Raw genomic sequence first — 24,131 nt, 5'->3', positions numbered from 1 at the left:
CTATAGTTCCTCCCAGAGTATTAATCAAATCTTTGATTAAGCATGAGTAATTGACTAGATATAAGTGGAAATTTTGCATTGCATTATTTTTTGTAGCTATTATCTTAATTTTCTTTTTCCCCTTCATTTTTTCTTATATCTTAAAAATAATTCCTTGTCACATATTACATTTATATCCAGTATATTGAGTTGAATTTATTTATTTATTTTTTTATGGTACTGGGATGAAACCCAGGACCTCACACATACTAGGCAAGAGCTCTACCACAGTACTATACTCCCAGCCCCCAATTTTTCACAAATTGTATTTGTTTTAACTTCATGCAAGCAGCTTATTAACTAAAGATTTACAATTATGAAATCCTCCAATCAAAATGAATAAAGTTATCTTAAAAGTTGTCTTTATCAGCCCTACTGGCATTTTTTTTGCATTTGGTAAAGTAGAGCAAACCATTCCTTCTCTTTTGTTTCTTTCTTATCTGTAACTAATTGCTGAGACTGCAAAGTATCATTACTGATGTTAAGAAGCAGATGGAGTTGTAAAAGAAGTGTTCTCTCAAATTGCTCTTAGGAAAGTCCTGGTTTCTCTCCCATACACTTTGAATTTGCAAGCCCTGTCCTGCAGCTTTCTTGGCAAGGGTGATGTTTACTGTCTCCAGGACTACAGAAGGAGCCTGTTTAGCCTGCAGGGGCTCTGGCTTTGCAGATGTCAGTGAAGTGCTGAATGCAGCATCCTTCTTTTCTGGCACACAGGAGGTAGGTTTAGGAAAGACTCCTGATTGCTTAGCCACAAAGAATTTTGTGTGACTGGCAGCTCAAAAATTTACACATTTTGAAGACTGAAAGAGCTTGATGGGAACATTGAGAGTGTAGCATAATCGTAGAATCTACTGGGTCTTTAAGACATTATTAAATGTTTTAAACTATTTGGCAGCACTGTCTTTTGGTTGTAGAGCTAAACTAGCAATGTAATGAGTAATATTTCAAAGGAGGCTCGAAGTTTCTGTGCTATTTGATTTGGGGCAGATTTGTGTGACTGGCAGCTCAAAAATTTACACATTCCTACCATCTCCGTTTCCTAGAAACACAGTGTAATTTAAGTGCTAGATAAAAGTGTGGCAAGATATGCACGTATACTCAGTCCATTACTATGAAATAAACATTTAGCAAGTTTTTTTTTCCTTTGTTTTGAAAAAATTTGTTTTCCCAATTAGTTACAAGAAAAGTGCAATTGATAACCTATACCTTTCCCCTTGGACAGATATATATGAATTTTTACTACCTTACTTAAAAAAATATTTATAATAAGACTTAAAGAAAAGTTGTAAAAATATGAGAGAATGCTAAGCTGGGGTATAATTTAGCGTTAGAATGTTTGCCTAGCTGGCTGGGGATGTGGCTCAAGCGGTAGCGCGCTCGCCTGGCATGCGTGCGTCCCGGGTTCGATCCTCAGCACCACATACAAACAAAGATGTTGTGTCCGCCAAGAACTAAAAAATAAAAATATTTTAAAAAATTCTCTCTCTCTCTCTCTCTCTTTAAAAAAAAAAAAAAAAAGAATGTTTGCCTAGCATGCATAAGGCCCTGGGTTCAAATTCTAGTACCTCAAAAAAAAAAAAAAAAAGATCACAGTATGAGAGTGCTTATATATGTTCCTAAGTTTTCCCAATGTTAGCATCTTATATAATCATAGAAAAGTTATCAAAACCAGGAAATTAGTACTGATTTAGTACTATACTGACTTATTCATAGGCGTTATTTGAATTTTGTCACTTTTCCCACTAATGTCTCTTTGTCTGAGATCCAAATCCAAGATCCTATAGTGTGCTGAGTTATCATGTCTCCTTAGTTCTTCCAATCTGTGTCTTTTCCTTTCCTGACCTTGACACTTTTGAAGAGTACTGGCTAGTTGTTTTGTAGACTATTTCCCCAATTTGGATTTGTCTGAGTTGTCTTATGATTAAATTAAGAATATGCTTTTTTAAAAAATTTTGTAGTTCCACAGATGTGCTGTGCCCTTCTCAGCATATCATATTAGGTGCAACATGATGTCACTATGTCTTATTACTAGAGATATTAAGAGTTAGTGCTGGGGTTGTGTCTCAGTGGTGTGTTTCCTTCCCAATTCCATATGTTGCCTGTAATCTCCAAGATGATGGTATTAGTAGAGAGGGCCTTGAGAGAGGATGAGGTCATGAGGATAGAGTCCTCATTAATGGGTTAGGGCTCTTAATGAAAGAGACCCCAAGAGTTCACTTGTCCCTTCCACCAAGTGAGGATGCAAAGAGAAGTGCTGTTGGGCCAGGATAGTCCCTCACCAGACACTGTTGGCTCCTTGAGCTTGGACTTCCCAGCTTTAAAAACTGAAAAATAGGGGCTGGGGATGTGGCTCAAGTGGTAGCGCGCTCGCCTGGCATGCGTGCGGCCCGGGTTCGATCCTCAGCACCACATACAAACAAAGATGTTGTGTCCACCGAAAAATAAATAAATAAATATTTAAAAAAAAAAAAACTGAAAAATATCTGGGTGCAGTGGCACATGCTATAATTCCAACTATTCGGGAGACAGATAGGAGGATCACAAGACCAGCCCAGGCAATTTAGCAAGACTCTTGTCTGCTAATTTAGCAAGACTCTGCTCAAGGAGGGGAGGGGTGGGGGGCGGGACTGGGGTTGTAGCTCAGTGGTAGAGCACTTGCCTAGCTCTGGTGAGGGACTGGTTTAGATCCTCAGCACCACATTAAAAAATAATAATAATAATGAAATAAAAGCTATTTCATTAAAAAAAATAAAAAGGCTGGGGTGTGTAGCTCGATGTTAGAGTTTTTGCCTAGCTTGTGCAAATCCCTGGTTCAAATCCTAGTAGGAGTAGGGGGAACTGTGAGAGAGAAATGGTTACTGTTTATAGCCATCTACTTTATGGTATTTTGTCATAGCACTCAGATGGACTCAGACAGGGAGACACTTTGAGACAATACAAATATTGTCTCATCACCTTTGTACCCACTAATGTTATCATCCATTGCAGGTTCTTGCCTAGGACAGTTATTTTGTAGTGGTTGCCTAATGGTGATTTTGTTTCCATCATTCCTTTATTAATCTTTATTAATGGATTTTTTTTCTATAAGGAAGAACTCTCCCTTCCCTATGTTTATTCGTTCATGTCACTATGGGTTTTGGGATACTCAGAGAAGTATGGCTCCTCCTTACAACCCTGTTCTCATTCCCTCATTATTTCTACCCCAATCTTACTCTGAAGGACATTCTATACCACCACAAAACAGTAACATGTGGGAGGGACCTTCACATGTTGTATCCTTCCCGCCCCCCCCCCTCTTTTTTTTTTTGGTACTGGGGTTAACCCAGAGGCACTTAACCACTGAACTACATCCTCAGCCCTTTTTATTTTTTATTTTGAGACAGGGTCTTCCTGAGTTGCTTGTATCCTCATGTTTTAATCACCTTTTCGCTGCTATGACTAAAGGACCCAGCCAGCACAACTGTAGAAGAGGAAAAGTTTATTTGCGGACTCACAGTTTCAGAGGTCTTAGTCCTTAGAAGGCCAGCTCCATTCCTTGGCTCAAGGTGAGGGAGAACATTATGGCCGAAGAGTGTAGGGAAGGGAAGCAGCTCACATGCTGATCAGGAAGCAGAGAGAGGCTCCACTTGTCAGATACAAATATATACCCCAAAGCCATGCCATATTAATTCCCACCTCCTGCAGCCACTCCCTACCATTTCAGTTACCACTTAGTTAATCCCTGTCAGGGGATTAAATCACTGGTTGGGTTAAGGCTCTTACAACCGGGTCATTTCTCTGAACCTTCTTGCATTGTCTCACATGTAAGCTTCTGGGAGACACCTCATATCCAAACCATAACACCTCACTAAATTGCTGAGGCTTATCTCAAACTTGCGATCCTCCTGCCTCAGCCTCCGGGGTCACTGGGATTACAGGCATGTGCCACTGCAAACGGCTGCATACTCTTTTCTAATGTATAGTTCATAGTCAAATATCCTCAGTGCACCCATCATAGTTTTTACTGTGTGTATTCATCTATAATTGTGTTTGCTTGCCACAAATCTCTTAAATCTGTTTTACTTTAATCTAGAACACAGCTGGGCATGTTGGCACACACCTGTAATCCCAGTGTTTTGGGAGACTGAAGCAAGAGGATCACAAGTTCAAGGCTAGCCTGGGTGACTTAGTAAGATCCTGTCTCAAAATAAAAAATAAAATGGGCTGAGAATGTAGTGAAAGTCTCACTATCTTCCAGAGGCTGGCCTCATTCCTCTTGCCTTCAGCCAGCTGAGTTCCTGGGTTTACAGGTGTGCACCACCATGACTGGAATGTTTTTATTTTATTTTTTTTTCATTTCTTTCTTTTTTTATTGATTTTTAAAAAACATAAATGACATCGGAATGCATTACATGTTTTTATTTTTATCGGATATATTCCTAGAAGTAGAATTGCTAGATCCCATGGTAACTTTATGTTTAGACTGTTTTTCAAAATATGTGTATCATTTTATATTCCTGCTGGTGTTTGAGGGTTCTGATTTCACCCATCACTGGTACTTGTTGTTATTTGTCTTTTTTACTATAGCAATTCTAATGAATGTGAGGTATCTCCTTAAAAATTTTTAAAATTATTTTGTACATTGTCCCTTTTGCTTAATCTTATGTTTATGATCCATTCATCTTCTTGTGTTCATTCGTTTTCATTGATGTATATAATATTCCAATTGTGTGACTTGACTATTGCAGATTTTTTTCCTTATTTTTTATTGGTGCATTAGGTGTACATAATGGTGGGATTTGTTGTTATATATTCATACATGCAACAATATAAAAATATACTTTTAATTTGGCCAATATCATTTTCCTGTATTTCTCTTTTTTCTCCCTTCCCTATCCCTCCCCTTGGTCTTTTTCCATGGGAAACCCCACCCCACCTTTTTTTTTTTTTTTTGGTCCTAGGGATTGAACCCAGGGGTGTTTTACCACTGAGCTACATCATCAGCTCTTTTTGTTTGTTTGTTTTGTTTTTTAAATTTTTTTAATTGATTTTATTTTTTTAAATATACAATAGCAGAATGTATTACAAGTCTTATTACACATATACAGCACAGTTTTTCATATCTTTGTATAAAGTATGTTCAGGCCAATTCATGTCTTTATACATGTACTTGGTTTTTTGTTTTTTGTTTTTTTTTTTTGCATTCTGATTCTTATTTCATCAGCTCTTTTTATTTTTTATTTTGAGTCAGGGGTTTAACTTAAGTTGCTTAGGACCTTGCTAATTTGCTGAGGCTGGCCTCAAACTTGCAGTCCTTCTGCTTCAGTCTCCCAAATTGCTGGGATTATAGGCATATGGTGCTGTACCCACCCCCTCCTCTACCACCTTTCTTTTCCTTTTTCTTCTCTAACTTCTGCATATGAGAGAAAACATGACCCTTGACCTTTGGAGTTTGGCTCGGTTCACTTAACAAAATGGTCTCAAGTTCCATCTGTTTTCCTGCAAATGACATAATTTCATTTTTCTTTATGACTGTATAAGACTTTATCGTGTGTGTATATATTACATTTTGTTTATCTATTCATTTGTTGATGGACACCTAGATTGGTTCCATAGTTTGTCTATTGTGAATTGTGCTGCTACAACCATGGTATGCATGTATTGCTATAGTATGCTGACTTTAATTCTTTAAGATAAATACCGATTAGAGTATACCTGGGTCATATGATGGTTCCATTCCTAGTCCTTTTTTTTTTTTTTTTTTTGGTGCTGCTGGGGATTGAACCCAGGGCTTTGTGCATGTGAGGTAACACTCTTAGTCTTTTGAGGAACCTCCAAAGTGGTTGTATGAATCCCACCAACAGTGTAAAAGTGTTCCTTTGTTTCCACATCCTCTCTAGTATTTATTATTGTTTGTATTCTTTTTTTAATATTTATTTTTTAGTTGTAGATGGACACAATACCTTCATTTTATTTATTTTTATGTGGTGCTGAGGATCCAACCCAGAGTCTCAGACATGCTAGGCGAGCCTATACCCCTGAGCCACAACCCCAGCCCCTATTGTTTGTATTTTTTTAATATTTATTTTTTTAGTTGTAGTTGGACACAATATCTTTATTTTATTTTTATGTGGTGCTGTGGATGGAACCCAGGGCCCCCCACACGTGCTAGGCGAGTGCTTTACCGCTGAGCCACAACCCTAGCCCTATTGTTTGTATTTTTGATGACTGCCATTCTTGCTGAAGTGAGATGAAATCTCAGGGTAGTTTTGATTTCCATTTCCCTAATTGCTAATGAAGTTGAATATTTTTTCATATTTTTTGACCAATTGTGTTTCTTCTTTTGAAAAGTATCTATTTAGTTCATTTGCCCACTTATTAATTTGGTTGGTTGTTCTTTTTTTTTTTTTGGCACTGGGGATTGAACTCAGGGACACTCAACCACTGACCCCACATCCCCAGCCCTAGTTTGTATCTTATTTAGAGACAGGGTCTCACTGAGTTGCCTAGCACTTCGTCATTGCTGAGGCTGGCTTGGAATTCACGATCCTCCTGCCTCAGCTTCCTGAGCTGCTGGGATTACAGGCTGCGCCACCAAGCTGGCAGGTTATTTGTTCTTTTGTTGTTAAGTTTTTTGAGCTCTTTATATATTCTAGAGAGTAGATAGCAAAGATTTTCTCCCATTCTGTATGTTCTCTCTTCATATTCTTAATTGTTTCCTTTGCTATACAGTTTTTTAATCTGATGCCATCCCATTTATTAACTCTTGGTATTATTTCCTGAGTTATTTAATGGTTCTTTTGAGAGAGATGTTGCCTGTGCCTACATGTTGGAGTGCTAACCCTGTTTTCTTCTAGGAGTTGTGTGGTTTCTGGACTAATTCTGAGGTCTTTGATCGATTTGAGTTGATTTTTTTTTTTTTTTTTTGGTACAGGGTGAGAAATAAGGGTTTAATTTCATTCTTCTTCATATGACTAATCAGTTGTCCCAATACCATTTGTTAAAGAAACTGTCTTTTCTCCATATGTTTTTGGCACCTTTGTGAAGGATCAGATGCCTGTGTCTGTGTGGGTTTGTCTGTGTCTTCTGTTCTTGACCATTGATGTGTGTGTGTGTGTGTGTTTATGTCAGTACCATGTAGTTTTTGTTCCTGTAGCTCTGGTATAATTTGAACTCAGGTATTGTGATGCCTCCACAATGCTTTTGTGACTTGGAATTGCTTTGAGTCTTTTATTTTTCCAAATGAATTTTAGGACTGTTTTTTTTCTACTTCTGTGAAGAATGTCATTAATATTTTAATGGGGATTTCATTGAATCTGTATACTGTTCTTGGTAGTATAGCCATTTTAACAATATTTATTCTTTCTGCCTATCTAAGAACATGGGAAGTCTTTCCCTCTAGTTGTGTTTTCTTCAATTTCTTTCCTTCAGGGTATGGTTTTCTTCATAGAGGTCTTTCACCCACTTGGTTAGATTTATTCCTAGGTTATTTGTTTGTTTGTTTTTGTTTAGGATTGAATAGAGGGGCATCCAACCACGAGCCACATCCCTAGCCCTTTTTATTTTTTTATTTCGAGACAAGGTCTTTCTAAGTTGCAATCCTCCTGCCTCAGCCTCCTGAGCCGCTGGGATTATAGATGTGCACCCCAACACCTCATTTATTTATTTATTTATTGAGGCTATTGGCAATGGAATTGTTTTCCTGGTTTCTTTATTAAAATTATTTATTGGGGGCTGGGGATGTGTGGTTCAAGCGGTAGCGCGCTTGCCTGGCATGCATGCGGCCCGGGTTCGATCCTCAGCACCACATACAAACAAAGATGTTGTGTCCCCTGAAAACTAAAAAATAAATATTAAAAAATTCTCTCTCTCTCTCTCTCTTTAAAAAAAAAAATATTTATTGGGGTTGGGGATGTGGCCCAAGCGGTAACGCGCTCGCTTGGCATGCACAGGGTGCTGGTTCGATCCTCAGCACCACATAAAAATAAAGATGTTGTGTCCACCGAAAACTGAAAGATAAATATAAAAAAAAAATAAAAAAATAAAATTATTTATTTATTCTAATTAGTTATACACAATGGCAAAATGCAGTTCATTTCATATTACACATACAGGGCACAGTTTTTCAAGTCACTGATTGTACACAAAGTATTTTCACACCATTCGTGTCTTCATACATGTACTTAGGGTAGTGATGTCTAACTCATTCCACCATCATTCTACCCCTAGGCCCCCTCTTTTCCCCTTCATCCTATCTAAAGTTCCTCCATTCCTCCCATGTCCCGTCCCCCCCCATCACCATTATGAGTCAGCATCCTCCTATCAAAGAAAACATTTGATCATTTGTTTTTTTGGGATTGGCTAACTTCACTTAGCATTATATTCTCCAACTCCATCCATTGACCTACAAATGCCATGATTTTATTCTATTTCAATGCTGAGTAATATTCCATTGTGTATATATACCAAAGTTTCCCTATCTATTCATCTACTGAAGGGCATCTGAGTTGATTCCACAGTTTAGCTATTATGTTTTTCTGATTTCTTTTTGAGCAGATTTGTTTTATTGGTATATAGGAAAGCTGATATTGATTTTTATATGTTGATTTTGTAACCTGGTACTTTGCTGGATTTATTTATTGCTCTACCAGTCCTTCATTGGAACTTTTTGGATCTTCTAAGTATGTGGTCATATGCAAGCGGTCATAATTTGATTTCTTCCTTTATTCTTTTTATCACTTGTATTTTCTTGTCCTGCCTAATGGCTCTGTCTAAAATTTCTAGCACTGTATTAAATAGGAGTGGTGAGAGTGGACATCCTTGTTTTGTCCCAGATTTTAAAGAAAATGTGAAAGAATCCTCCACGCAAGACACTTCGCCAGGGAGAATTCCAATTTTATTGCAAAAGGCTGTGTGCTTATATAGATCTAAGGAGAGATGGCAGGGCTTATAAAATGGCAGGCCACCCGTTTATTGGCAAGTTCTTCCAGATATCAGTTCCGAAGCCCAGGAATTAGTTCTTATTGGGGCTAAGGTTCCCCGCCAGTGAGATTTGAAATTGGCGCTGACAGGAGAGTTCAACCCGCGGGAACTTTTCGCGCCAGTGGAAAAAAAAGGGGAAAGAAGGTCGTTAGGCGCCATGTTGGGGTTTTTCTCTGGGGTGCGGCTGCCTTTTATACTTTCCCAACAAAATGCTTTTCAGTTTTTCCTCATTCACTGTGAGGTTGGCTTTGGGTTTTTCATATATAGCCTTTATGATGTTGAGGTAGGTTCCTTCTGTGCCTAATTTCTTCAGTGTTTTTATCATGAATGGGTGCTGAATTTTGTCGAAGGCAAAATTAGTGATAACTAAGTGATTTTTGGACAATACCAAAAATTTTGGGCTGGATGGCTGGCTGGCTTGCCTTATTTGTTTGTTTGTTTGTTTACTGGTGCTGAGGATTGAACCCAGGGCCTCCTCACACATGCTAAGCCTGCACTCTACCACTGGGCTATGTCCCCAACCCTATTTACTATTGCTAGAACTTGCTTTGTTATTTTATTTGCCTCTCTATGTGGTGCTGAGGATTGAACCCAGTGCCTCACACATGCTAGGCAAGTTGAGCTACAACCCCAGCCTCTAGATTCTTTTTTTTAATAGGGAAAAGAACATACATTCCTAAGGCAAATCGGGAAGTGTTAGACTCCCATTTAGGATTCTGAAAAGTATGTATATAGAAGTGGATGAATAGGGTCATCATTTAGTAGATTTTTATTAAATATTTGTTAGGTGAATAAGAGAATATAGTATAGATGGCTGGTATGGTGGGGTATGCTTGTAATCCTAGTGACTTGAGAGGCTGAGGCAGGAGGATTGGAAGTTCAAGGCCAGCCTCAGCAACTTAATGAGAACCTGTCTCAAAATATAAAAAGTTTTTGGGATGTGGCCTAGTGGTTAAGCTCTTCTGGGTTCCATCCCCGGTACAGAGAGAAAGAAAGAGGTGGCAGGGATATGAGAGAATGAAAATGAAAATATAGTACAGAGGGGTTAGGAAAAAAAGTTGATGCTCATAAACCAAGGTGAGTGGAATAGACCCCCATTCTCAGAAAATTCTCTCTGTGCACTGCACAATGGTAAGATCTTATATTGTTCTTCTATATATATTTTGGTAACTGGAGAATAGTTCAAGAGAATGGTGTTCTAGGGCTGGGGTTGTGGCTCAGTGGTAGAGTGCTCGCCCAGCATGCAGGAGGTATTGGGGTCGATCCTCGGCACCATATAAAAAATGAAATAAAGATTTTTTTTTTTTTTAAAGAATGGTGTTCTATGTGCATTCTCATCTACCACACTTGGATGACAGATCCATTTCTCTAAGATATATTTTTAGAATTCCCCTTTGTATATCAAGTGAATAGGAAGTTGTCCATGAGGAAAAATTGTACTTTCCTTTCTTCCATCCTTCCTTCCCTTCTTTCTAGGGAATTGAACCCCATGCTTCCTGCATGCTAAGCACATGCTCTATCACTGACATCTATTTTCAGCTTAGAAACTTTTTTTTTTTAATTCTGTAGGAATTCTTCCTGTTTTATGTTAGTTTGGCTTGGTTAGGCTTGCTATTCAATAACTGAATAGCAGTTATTATTAGAAATTCTAGTTCAGATTGAATATAGGTATATAAAAATATTAGGCTAAATTGTAATTTGAATTTAAGTATGGTTTTGGATGTACAGGAGGTATCTAAATGTTACACTTATAGCAGCTATTTATTGTTCTTCTGTTCAGATCAAAATGCTTTGATTCTATTCTGCTAATTTAGCCTGTCTGTTCAGCTTGCCCAGGCTTGACGGAAGGAATTAAGTATGTCTGGATATGGCATTGAAGACGTATCTGAGAGAAATGTTTGAGAACTTTAATTGGATCTCAGCATTTAACATTGTTGAGGAGGTTTCAGTGTTTGGGAGGTGGGATGGGAGAGGGAGGAGGATTTTTTTTTTTTCTCCATGCCGGAAGGCACTACAATTTTGGTTTAGTATTGAGGATAAAGTGATTGGAGGAGAAGCAGATTCATAGCAGCAGCTGTTTAAAAATACTAGCCTGGAACAGTGGATTTTTTTCCTCTAGGTTACCCTTTCCTAAACAGTGTTCAAAGTAATTTTTGTCTTAATCATCTTATAGACATTTGCAAATTTATACTAACACCTATTGAACACCAGTAATATGCTGGTTAATAATTAATGAATTGGGATTTAGAAACAGGTGAATGAGGATAATAAGTTAAGAAAAAGATAGAAGCATATCTAGAAGAAATAGGGTCCACAGGGTCAAGACTAGAAGTATGTTTGTTTGTTCCTCTTTTGACTGGGAGAAAGGAGATAATTTACTGAGTAACCAATATTGTATTGTGTTTTTTTATTTGCATTGCTAGAGATCAAACCCCAGGGGCTTATGCATGCTAGGCAAGCACTCTTACCACTGAGCTACAACCTAGCCCTTGTTTTGTGTTTTAAACAAAGATTATGAGGGAATTAATGAGAATCAGAAAGCACCTTTCCCATCTAAGAGGTTATTAAACCTGTTTGCAGGTTGTTAGTCAGGAAAAATCTTGGGAATATTATGCAAATTCCAAGTCACTCTGCATTGTTAAGATGCATAAAACCTTCTAAAATGTAGGAAGGTAGTGATGAACCTTTTTTTTTTTTTTTAGAGAGAGAGAGAGAGAGAGAATTTTTAATATTTATTTTTCAGTTTTTGGCGGACACAACATCTTTGTTTGTATGTGGTGCTGAGGATCGAACCCGGGCCGCACGCATGCCAGGCGAGCGCGCCACCGCTTGAGCCACATCCCCAGCCCATGATGAACCTTTTAACCATGGGAAATATGTTGGTGTGTTTGCCCCAAAAGCAGCAAAAGCTGTGCTTCCCTTTGTGGCCATGGAATTTGTCTTAAATAAGACGATGTATTTTCAGTTTTTCTGGCAATAGACTTCTAGTAAAAATTTGGGATCCAAGAAACTGAGAACCATTTCTGTCTTGCTTTATACTTCACACTTTTGAAGAATTCTGAGTCACAAGATAGATTTTTTTTTTAACCTTTATTCCATTCATTTATTTTTTATGTAGTGCTGAGGATCGAACCCAGGGCCACGTGCATGCTAGGCGAGTACTATCGCTGAGCCACAATCCCAGCCCCAATTTTTTTTAATATATATGTTTTTTAGTTGTTGTTGGACCTTTACTTTATTTATTTATTTATGTGCAGCTTCATACTTCACACTTTTGAAGAGTTATGAGTCATAAGATGGAATTTTTTTAATATATACATATTTTTAGTTGTTGTTGGACCTTTATTTATTTATATGCAGTGCTGAGAATTGAACCCCGTGCCTCACACATGCTAGGCAGGTGCTCTACCACTGAGCTCTACAAGATAGAATCTTAAATTAGCAAATTGTCAAAATTATAGAATAGACTTCAGATTGTTAAAAATTGTAGCTGGGTATCGTGGTGTCATCTGTGTTTTCAGCTACTCAGGAGGCTGAGGGAAGAAGATTGCTTGAGCCCAATAGTTTGAGGTCACTCTGGGGAAACATAATGAGACCTTGTCTCAAAAAAAAAAAAAAAAAGAAAAAAAAAAAAAAAAGATCTAGAGAGTTTGGTTTATCAACTGAAGACAATAGTTTTATTCAGTTTTTGTTGTTTTTTTTCCTTACATTAAGCAAATCTGTCTCACAGTGGTATCAAATCTTGTCATCCACATTTTCAGTCTCTTTCGAAGACCAATGTAATAAATATTATTAATGACAAACTTGAAGAGTAAATGATTTATCCAAATCTTAAATAAACTAGAGAGCTCTAGCTTCAGTCTTAGTTTCCCTCTCTTAGAATTGGCCCCCAAAAAAGAAATGAAAAATATTCGATTTTCAGGTATAATTTAGACTCTAGAAGAATAGGATTAGGGTCTGTTTCTGTAATAAACAAAATAATGCATGTAAAATACTTAATACTGAGTTTGGAATATAATAAGTACTCAATAGGTCTTGAATTGGATCCTCAGAACCAAAAAGGAGGAGGAGAAGAGAGAAGGAAGAAGGAGATTCAGCTCAGTGATAGAACATTTGCCTAGCATATGTAAGGCTCTGGGTTCAGTCCCCAGCACTACCAAAAAAAAAAAAGAGAGAAGAGAGAAAGAAAGAAAGAGTGTGCGCTCACCCGTGCATGCAAGAGAAAGAACTCTAGCATGCATGGGGTCTGTGGTAACACCTTTTTCTTTTCCTCCTGAGGTCCTCTATGAAATAACTCAGCAGTAGAGTGATCCTACATTCGGTCCCCAGCATCCATCTCTCTCTCTCTGTCTTTCTCAGCATCTCTCTCTCTCTCTCTCTCTCTCTCTCAGCACATGTCTCTTTCTCTCTCTCTCATACACACACACACACACACACACACACAGGAAGATGAAATTAGCAAGGTTTTAAAAGGATTTTCTCTTTACCGGTTTGTTTTCTTTGGTTTTGAAACAGTGCCTTTGAAGATGAGACCATGAAGCTTCGGCAACTGAAACTGGACAATCAGGTGAGCAGAATCTCCTCTTTTGAAATCGGTGGACAATGATATTATGCTGCTGATGGACTTGACTCTGAGGTGTTGACAAAGTCGTGGAAAGAAGACTGGAAGGAAAAGGGCTATGACCGTACTCACAAAGCAGTGTCTGGGGTAGTTGCTGGACCAAGGCTCTGGCCTGTGGCAAGACTAAACTGCTTTTAGGATGCCATCAGTAGCACAGGCCTTAGATGTATAATCACGGAAAACTCCTTTTCACCTTTCATAAGAATTAGAAGAATAATATATCGGTTTATTTTCTGTTGTTGAACAAAACAATGGAGGCTGTGTACTTTATGAGAAAACAAATTGATTTAGCTCACAGTTTTGGAGGCTGAAAGTCCAAGAACAGGTAGCCCCATCTGTTTGGCCTCTTGAAGGCCCCCTTGACTGCATTATAACATGGCAGAGAAATAAGAGGGGAAATGACTTTGTGCAGAAGATAGATGGCATGAAGCCAGAGATTCAGGGCCAGGTTTGCTCTCTTTATAACAACTTGCTCTTGGAATGAACTAGGGTCCTGGGAGGTGAACTGCATTAATCCCTCTTCAGAGCAAGTTCCCAAATCACCTAACCACTTTCTTCTAGGCCCCACCTCCTAAGATTTCTTTACCACACTGGTAGCTAGACTGCCATATCTAAACCATAGCAAATGTGAGCATTTTTCCTCCCTTACTCCCTTCTTTTCTTCTCTTCTGGGTGTTTAACTCATAGGTGTTTACCCCTGAACTACATCCCACAGTCCCCCTCCCTTTTTTTTGAGACAGGGTCTTACCAAATTGCCTCGGTGCACCACCATGCCAGGCCATTTAACACTGTAGTAGTTTGGTTCTGCTACTTTAAAAACCTTTTTAACACTGTAATTTCACTTAACTACAAAAGTTTTTCCAAACTTGCTGCTTTGGTCTTCCTTTTCTTCATGATGCTGGTCCCAGGTTTTGGTTTCACTATTTTTTTTTCTCCTTTGCTAGACAAACCTCTGTGAGAACAAGATTCAAAAAACATGTTTTTATTTTTTACTATATTGGGGTTTCAATCCAGGGGCTTGTGCATATTAGGCAAGTGCTCTACCATTTAGCTACATACCTAGCCTTCTTTATTTATTTTGAGATAGAGTCTTGCTCAGTTGCACAGGCTTGCCTCAAACTTGTGATCCCTCCAGCCTTCTGAGTAGCTGAGATTTCAGACGTGGCTTACCACATCCAGCTAAGATTTCATTTTTATTTTAACTGACACATTAATTGTACATATTTTATGGGGCACAGTGTTACATTTCAATACCAAGTATGTTTTTTGTATCAGAATTTCTTAGCATAGAGCTGGACATATAATAATCTTTTATTATATATTTAAATAAAAGAAGGAATAAATGGACAATTTTGTGTTGTTACATGCTGTGATCATCTTGATTAAGTAGTATATATACCCAAGTACATTGCTTTCATATTTGCCTTTTCATATGAACGTTTCCTAATTCGGGAAAATCTGTAGCTCAAGCCTACCTAGATAGTATCATTAATAATCAAGATGTATGTGAAACCTTTGAAGAATAAATAATATCCCAACAGTAACAACAACAAAAAAAATCAAGATGTTGGGCTGGGATTGTGGCTCAGCGGTAGAGCACTCATCTAGCATGTATGTGCGAGGCCCTGGGTTCAATCCTCAGCACCACATAAAAATAAATAAAATAAAGGTATTGTGTCCAACTACAACTAAAAAAATAGATATTTAAAAAAATAATAATAATCAAGATGTTTAGATTCCATAGAAATTTTGTCTTCTTTGTGTTGCTGGTGGAATTAATAATGGGACTTTTAGTTTAATAAATTACTTTAATGATATCATAATTTAAAACTGGGAAAAATACTAGCCAAGCGCAATAGCGCACACCTGTGATCGCAGCAGCTTGGGAGGCTGAGACAGGAAAATCACAAGTTCAAAGCCAGCTTCAGCAACATCGAGGCCTAAGCAACTCAGTGAGATCCTGCCTGTAAATAAAATACAAAATAGGTTTGGGGATGTGCTGAGTGCCCCTGAGTTCAGCCCTCAGTACCCCTCTCAAAAAAAATGGGGAAAAAAAACCCTAATGTATAATGACAGTGGAGAAAATTCTGATACACCCGCATAAGGGATTGGTTTCAGGACTCCTTAGGATATCAAAAACCATAGATAATCAAATGCCTTATGTAAAATGGAGAAGTATTTGCACATAACCAATGAATATCATCCCCTATATTAAATCATCTCTAGATTACTTATATATGGTACCCAATATTTATATATATATTTTTTTCCCCAATTTAAGGTCATTTGAATCCACAAACATGAAACTTGTGGATAACAAGGGCCCACCACACACACACACACACACACACACAAAGAGTATCCCCCAAATATCAGAATAATTGTATGGAGCCACTCCTCCACCCTTTTTCTTTATCCCATTGCATAGCAAACTATTTAGAGAGAAGTGATGACAAAATTCAGATCTTGGGCTGGGGGTAGCTCAGTGGTAGAACATGTCCTGAATGTGTAAGGCCCTGGGTTCCATCCCCAGCACCACATACATTAAAAAAAAAAATTTAGATCTTTTTATTTCTATTTAATTTTGTTCTTAGGCATCCTAATGTTACAAGTTTAGTGGCACATACTTGACTAATAGTAAATGAAATATATGATCTACCTGTCATGTAATGTTATAAGACTAATTTTTAAATTCTATATATTGTATATTTTTATGAATTTTTATTTTTATTTTATTTAATATATATATTTAGTTTTTCAGCAGACACAATATCTTTGTTTGTATGTGGTGCTGAGGATCGAACCTGGGCCGCACACATGCCAAGCAAGCGTGCTACTGTTTGAGCCACATCCCCAGCCCCTGAATTTTTAAACATTTTTTTGGTTAATGAACCTTTATTTTATTTATGTGGTGCTGAGAATCGAACCCAGTGCCTCACACGTGCTAGGCAAGCACACCATCATAATTTTGTGAAAGATGACCTAATATTTCATAATTTTTACTCTTTTCAGCAAGGGTGCTACTTGTGGTATATAGCATAAAAGTTGGGATTTTTGTAAGCTTTTTTATAGCACAAAAGTTTTCCAAATTATGTTTTCTTCCTTTGTTTGTTTGGTACTAGGAATTGAACTTAGGGATGTTCAACCACTGAGCCACATCCCCAGCCCTATTTTGTATTTTATTTAGAAACAGGGTCTCACTGAGTTGCTTAGTGCCTTGCCATTGCTGAGGCTGGCCTTGAACTAGAAATCCTCCTATCTCAGTCTCCTGAGCTGCTGGGATTACAGGCGTGCGCCACTGTGCCTGGCTAAATTATGTTTTGATATAGATAATAAAAGCATTTATAATAATATAAAATAATACAAAAAAGGCATTTGATGAAAAGTCTCTCTCCCACTGAGCCAAATCCCCAGCCTTTTAAAAATATTTTATTAGAGATTTTCTCGCAGAGTTGCTTAGGTTCTCGCTAAGTTGCTGAGGCCTTCATGAACTCATGATCCTGTTGCCTCAGCCTCTCGAGCCACTGGGAATTACAGGAGTGTGCCACCACACCTGACGGGGCAAACAATTTTATAGGAATTTTTTCAAATTAAAAAACAAAATAGGGGGCTGGGGCTGTAGCTCAGTGGTAGAGGGCTTGCCTAGCATGCATGAGGCACTGGGTTCGATCCTCAGCACCACATAAAAATAAACATAAGATAAAGGCATTCTGTCCATCTACAACTACAAAAAAAAAAAAAAATTAACAGCCCCCCCCCGCAAAAAAAAAAAACCCTCTGGACTTTGTGTTAAATAGCAGTGTATGAGAATACCATTAGGACCCTGGAATTCTATCATGTGCTTGAGAAGGAATTTATTCAGCAGGAGTAAGACACTTCCCCATGGGGTCTGAATATTCAAATGGTGAATAATCAGAAAAACAGCCCCATCTCATGAAAACAGCATCGAGCCAGGTGCCGTGGCACATGCCTGTAGTCCCTGTGGCTTGGGAGACTGAAGCAGAAGGATAGTGAGTACAAAACCAGCCTCAGCAACTTAGCCAGGCCCTAAACAATTCAGCAAGACCTGTCTCTAAATAAAATATGTGCAGAGCCACTCTTAATGATTTGCGCCTTCCATCCTGAAGTGAGAGGCTTTGACGGGTCGTTACATTTCATAGTAGCCTGGACATTGTCCTGGTCCAGGAAGTTGAGGGCGTATCTTCAGATGTACCCTGTCACCTATGGGGTTGAGCTACACTCACCTATTCCTTTGTAATCCTACCCCTTTGCCCTGTTTGGGATAGAGTGTTCCATGGAAACACCCTTTGTGTATCCCCGTCTCTTGCTCTGCCTTTGGGTGTGGTCTTCCTAGATGTCAGTCAACCTGCTGACTGCAGACATCATGAAGCTAGACTCAACCCCCTGAAACCTGACCCCCTTGCCTCATTTGAATGGCTTCTCCTCAATAAAAGAGACCCCTAAGGTCAGAGGAGCCATCACAGGACCCAAAGAAAAAGGTATCTCTGTCTCTGTGTGATTATTTCGTGCAGCCCAGTTCACCTGGAGTGATCCTGTGAGGAATGCAACAAAATAGGTCTAGGGATGTGGTTCAGTGCTTGAGTGCCCCTGGGTTCAATCTCTGGTAGTCCCTCCCCACCACCAAAAAAACAAAAGCATCGGGCTACTATCAGAAGGCTTTCTCTCACTAATTTGCTGTGTGATTTTTTTTTCTTTTTGGCAGGGGTTGTGCTGGGATTGGATATGGGTGCTTTAACCCTTAGCCATATCCCTAGCCCTTTTTATTTTTTATTTTTAAGAGACAGGATCTCACTAAGTTGTTTAGAGACTCACAGAGTTGCTGAGGCTGGCCTAGAACTTGTGATCCTCCTGCCTCAGCCTCTCAAGTCGCTGGAATTTAGGTATTTTCCACTGTACCCAGTTTCTGTGTGACTTAGTACCTCAATTGTTTCACCTGTAGAGTGAGGCTGAACTGTATGATAGAATGTTAGAAAGGATCTTAGAATATTGAGTATAGAGCTGCGATGGAGGAATGTAGAGGAAGGATAGTTTGCTGCTCAGACTCCACAGGATGGCATTGTCTTGGTGGGCGCCTAATAGTCCAAAGCAGGCCAGCCTGCCCCAGGGAGGCAGTGCACAGCCACCAGTGACAGTGGTACACTCTGACAGTGATCATCAATCGAGGCATGAAAGGCTGGGGAAACCCTGCCCCAGCTGTTCATTAGATTAGACTTTTAGAAATTCCACTGCGGGCATGTCCCCTTTGTTTGAGAGTCACTGGTCATGACTTTGTAGGATAAGAAATAGTTTGCTAAGAATAACGAAAATTCATCAGTTTTATGAGGACTGGTTCATACCAGCCAATCTCAACAATCTAAAACGAGGAATTAATCTCTAGTGAACTGTGTAACAGAATCAGCTGGTCATCACATTCCCAGTAGATTGCAATTAGAAAGCAGCCTGGTATTTTTGAAATCAGACCAAGTAGAACTTGTAAAATGATCTTTATGATGAATATCATTAAGGTGTATCGGTATAATTAAATCACTTCTGCTAAAGGGATGCACTGGCAAAGGAATTCGATACATTATATCTGAGCAGGATTCTGCCTTGGGCAGTACTAGAGACACAGATAAAAATAAACCATTTTTACTAGTTTCATTAGAATACTTTCACTGTCCAGGTTACAGTATTATTTCATATCTACACTTTGTTTCATATCTGTCATGTTTAACTGTTAATATATTATCTTAGAATTTAATGTTTAAAAAAAACAGGTGTGGTGGTGCACATCTATAATCCGAGCAATTCTGGAGGGTGAGGCAGGTAGATTACAAGTTCAAAGCCAGCCTCAGCAATGGTGAGGCACTAAGCAATGCAGTGAGATCCTGTCTCTAAATAAAATACAAAATAGGGCTGGGGATGTGGCTCAGGGATTGAGTGTCCCTAAGTTCAATCTCTACTACCCCCCCCCCCAAAAAAAAGGAAAGAAATATGATTTGTGGACATTTTGTTCCCATTCTGCGAGTTGTCTTTTTATTTTCTTGACAGTATCATTTTCAGCATCAAAGTATTATCTGTGTTTTTTTTTTTTTTTTTTTTTGGTTACTTATACTTTTGGTGGCATATCTAGGAAACTGTTAGCTAAACCAAGCTTCCAAAGACTTGTTCCTTTGTTTTCTTCTAAGTGTTTTATAGCTTTAGTTCTTATGCTTTATGTTCACTTCGAGTTAATTTTTTTCCCTTTTTGGTGCTAGGAATCAAACCTAAGGTTTTGTGCATGTTAGACAAGCTCTCTACCGCTGAGCTACATCCCCGCCCTGAGTTAGTTTTTATGTATGGGGTGAGATAGGGTTCAATTTCATTCTTTTGTATGTGGATATCCAGTTGTCTCGGCACTTCCTATTAAAATACTTTCTCATTGAGTTTATTTTTCTTTCATTTTTGCTAGTTTCACTAGAGTACTTTTATTTTCAGGGCATGTGGACACCTTAGTTGATGACATAATGTAAAGATTTTCTGACTTGCTATGGTGTACTCAAGCATAGATGCATGTGAGGTCTGGAACACTGTATCACCTGGTGGGAAATGGATTGAAGTACTACATAGTCCCTTTGGGTGGGGTTGCCCATCTGTCTTTATTTATCTTTTTTAAAAAGGAGATCATAAGTGAACTAAATTGATATTTGAAGAAGTCTAATTAAAAACTTTTAGCCTTGCCATTCTGTGATATCACTTTGTGTGGGGGGAGGTTAGTTCAATTTTGGCCAAACAAATGGACCAGACAACCATTCTGATCCTCCTGGTTGTGCTCTGTGGCTCAGTCAGTTCCAAGAGTGATATTATGTAACTTCAATGATTATCTCTAGGGTGATTTCACCTCTTGAAAAATTGAGAAACAACTCAAGCTGTTGTTAGTTTGAGGCTTGCATGAGCTTCGTTATTTTATTGGATAAGGTCCTATGATGGAAATCCTCTCCCCCATCCCATCTAATCTCCTTTATTTCCTCCTTGTTTATTTTGACATTACCATTTAAAACTTTGCTCCCGCAGAAGAGTAAGGCATACTGCTGGATTCTAGGGAAGATGGATTCTTTGAGTTATTGTTCAATTCCCAAAGAAATTGGGAAACTTAAAGGTGTTTTAGTTTTTGTGACCCTTAAAGTCTTGATATCACATTTAGGACATCAGACACTGAACTTTGGCTCTCATCCTGTCTCCCTGGGCCTTCCTGTCTTGATAAGCAGTCTTGTTTTTGTAGTCTCAGTTAAAACGCTAGTACCTTTACACGGAGGTAAAACAAATGCAATATGAGTTGGCATGGTTATGTTCAAATTCAGCATTCCCCACCCAGACTACGTGAGAGTTGTAAGACTGGAAGACGCCACACCACACAACACAGATCACCAAAGAGGTTTCCACTTTATTACAAAAGGCTGTGTGTTTATATAGGTCTAAGGAGAGGTAGCAGGGCTGAGGTAGATAACAGGTCGCCCGTTCATTGGCAAGCTCTTTCATATGTCAGTTCCGGAGCCCAAGAAGTTAATTCTAATTGGGGCTAAGGCTTCCCACCAGCAGGGTTTGAACACTGGCGCCGGCAGGAACGTTTCGCGCCAGTGAAAGAAACAAAGAGGAGAAAGAGGGTCGTTAGACGCCATGTTGGGGTTTTTTTTCCTGGGGTGCTGCCGCCGTTATGTTTTCCCAACAAGAGTGATCAGAATTCTAAATCAGGTGGCCGTTTTCACCAAGGTGGCACTGTGCCTACTTGTAGATATTGTATGATTTTATTCTTACAAACCTGGACAACAGCTGGACATATTTAGTGTTGGAATGTAATAGCTGTGGCCCTGAAGTCATTGAGTCCACAGTTGTTTCTTCCCCTTATTGATCTAAATGAATGATGGGTGTTGAGGTTGAAGGAGAAAGGTTATACCAGGTACCCTGGTAGGATCTCTGGGGTCAGTAGTCTAGTCTCCCTTTACAGATCTGAGAGCTTTTGTCAGCAAGCCTGATGTAACCGAGTCCTTTGGCACACAGTCACACTAGTTACATTCACAGTGGTTAAGTTATAAAACTGGAACAGTAGTTCATTGACAGTGGGAGCGCTACTGTTTCAGTGTGTATTCATCTCTGCTGTTCCTGATGCTCTCCTCCTGAGAGTATGATACCCAAGAATTTAAATTGAAAATTAGAAGGCTGATTGGTGAGCAAGCAGTCAGGGTATTTCACAACGGCACGAAGAAGCCTTGTGAAGTTTCTTGTCCTTGTGGAGAGCAAGTTCTCCCAGTAAATAGAGTATTTTTGTTTACAGATTTAGTATTGCTCTTTCTTGAACAGATTATCAAACTCTAGCTCTTTGGCTAGTACATTTTTTGTTTACATGTGTTAATGAAATGGACAGGCTGGAGCTAATGTTTGTTTTGTCGATCATTTCACAGTTAAAAGACGGTATGGGATGTAATAGCTATGGCCACACAAATAAGATGTGACCCTCTCCTGTTTTCTACACTGCTTCCTAGTTACCATTTCTACCCAGGACCCAGCATATGCTAGGCAAGCTACTTCTTAGTCATTATGTTACCGCTGTTGACTGGTGAGTCCTTGCTTCCCCAATGTTGAAGAATAACACCAGAGAAGCACTCTAAGGCAAGGTCAGAGTGGAAAATTAGAAGTTTATTAAAGGACAGCAGAAAAGACTTCTCCCGGAGGAAGAAGGGGACCCAAGAGGTGGAGTCCGTTGAAGAGCGAATGTGTTCCCCTTTTTATAGTTTTTGGTGATGGAATGTAGGTGGGAAGGGTTGGGACACAGGTGGGCCAAAGAAGTAATCTGGGAATTTCTGAGTCAAGTTTGCTGTTCATTAACATTTCTTTGGGATGGGCTGTCTTCAAATCTGTTGGGGGCTGTTTCCTGGGCTTCATTAACATTCCGAGAATTGCTCAGCTTTTCTGGAAATTCATTCTCAACATGGCCTCCATTTTAGATTTCACTGGATATTAGACCCGATTTACCTAACTACACTGACTACCTAATTTTAAATCTGGCTTCAATTATACAAGGCTTCTTAGCTACTAAAAGAATCTCAACAAGTTCTACAGGGAGGAACTCATAGCCTCCTAAGTTTTACAGTTCCTGGTACCTTAAGGTTCCTTCTGACTATTCATGCTAACTCACAAAATCTCAAAATAATAAAAAGTAATAATCAAAATAAAAACAAACACCAATATTCCTTGGTCTGACATCTATTCATTCCTAATGGTATAATATGTTATTTTAACTCCTCAGTCTTTTACCTCTATGTACAAGTGAGTGAAAAAGAGTAGCCCTTGGGGTAGGGAGGAAGAGTATGGGAGGAATGAATGAATTCTAGATGGGGTGGAGGGGTGGGAGGGAAAGGGAGGGGGCAGGGGATTAGCAAAGATGGTAGAATGTGTTGGACATCATTATACAAAGTACATGTATGAAGACTTGAATTGGGTGTCAACATACTTTATATACAAACAGAGATACAAAAAATTGTGGTATAGGGCCGGGGATGTGGCTCAAGTGGTAGCGCGCTCCTCTGCGCTCGCCTGGCATGCGTGCGGCCCAGGTTCGATCCTCAGCACCATATACAAACAAAGATGTTGTGTCCGCCAAAAAAACTAAAAAATAAATATTAAAATTAAAAAAAATTGTGGTATATATGTGTAATAAGAATTATAATGCAAAAAAAATCAACAACAACAAAATACATATATAAAGGCATAAATTGGTGTGAACATATTTTATATACAGAGATATGAAAAATTGTGCCCTACTGCTGTCGTATATTTTAAAAAATATAAAATAGTGAATATATTTAATGTTTTAATATTTTAAAAAACTAATATAATCTGAAAAAAAATTAATTCAATTTTGTGAATGGAAAAAAAAAGGAGTAGCCCTGCTATTTCTTTTTTTTTTTTTTTAATATTTACATTTTAGTTTTAGGTGGACACAATATCTTTATTTTACATTTATGTGGTGCTGAGGATCTAACTCAGTGCCTCATGCATGCTAGGCGAGCACTCTACCACTGAGCCACAACCCCAGCCCCTGCTATTTCTATATGGAGGAAAAAACACCTACTGTCCTATTGTTAGTCTCATCTTTTGGACTGACTCTTCTTCCAAGAGACCCCTTCCTCCCTCCCTCCCTTCCTTTCTTCCTGCCACAGTCTGGCTGGGCACAATCAGGAGCCACTTGTCAAAAGAAACTAACTTTATTTTTAGAACCACACATGCCAAACAAAACAGCCTCTCAGGAAAAACCCTCAGAGCCTCAACTGCCACCACCGGCTTTCCACAAGCCTCTCTCTCCCACACAAGCTTCTCTCCACCTCCCACAATCCTCCTGCTCTTGAGGCCGATTGGCTGGGTCACGTGGGCGGAGCCAAAAAAGTCCCCCAATGAGCAGCTCCGTGGTCTGAAAGGGCAGGGAAACAGCCCAATGAGCATCACCGCAGAGGAGCCAATCAGCTAGATGTTGCTG

General features: G+C 38.9%; 1 protein-coding gene across 4 annotated transcripts in view; it reads left to right on the top strand.

The window, feature by feature from the left end:
• Tulp3 (TUB like protein 3) overlaps positions 1–24,131 on the top strand; it is a 67,490-nt gene that overhangs the window by 24,673 nt on the left and 18,686 nt on the right. For all 4 annotated transcript variants that reach the window (XM_046423394.2, XM_046423393.2, XM_046423395.2 and 1 more), the window contains exon 2: positions 13,516–13,567. In XM_046423394.2, coding sequence (XP_046279350.1) covers positions 13,516–13,567 — 52 coding nt within the window. The remainder of the gene's footprint in view (positions 1–13,515; positions 13,568–24,131) is intronic.

This window comes from Marmota monax, unplaced genomic scaffold (assembly GCF_021218885.2).
Source record: "Marmota monax isolate L192 unplaced genomic scaffold, Marmota_monax_Labrador192_F-V1.1 WCK01_AAM20220418_F8-fsc00356, whole genome shotgun sequence".
NCBI lineage: Eukaryota > Metazoa > Chordata > Mammalia > Rodentia > Sciuridae > Marmota > Marmota monax.
Note: the sequence above shows the minus strand (reverse complement) of the source record. Positions and strands in the feature narration are given on the sequence as shown.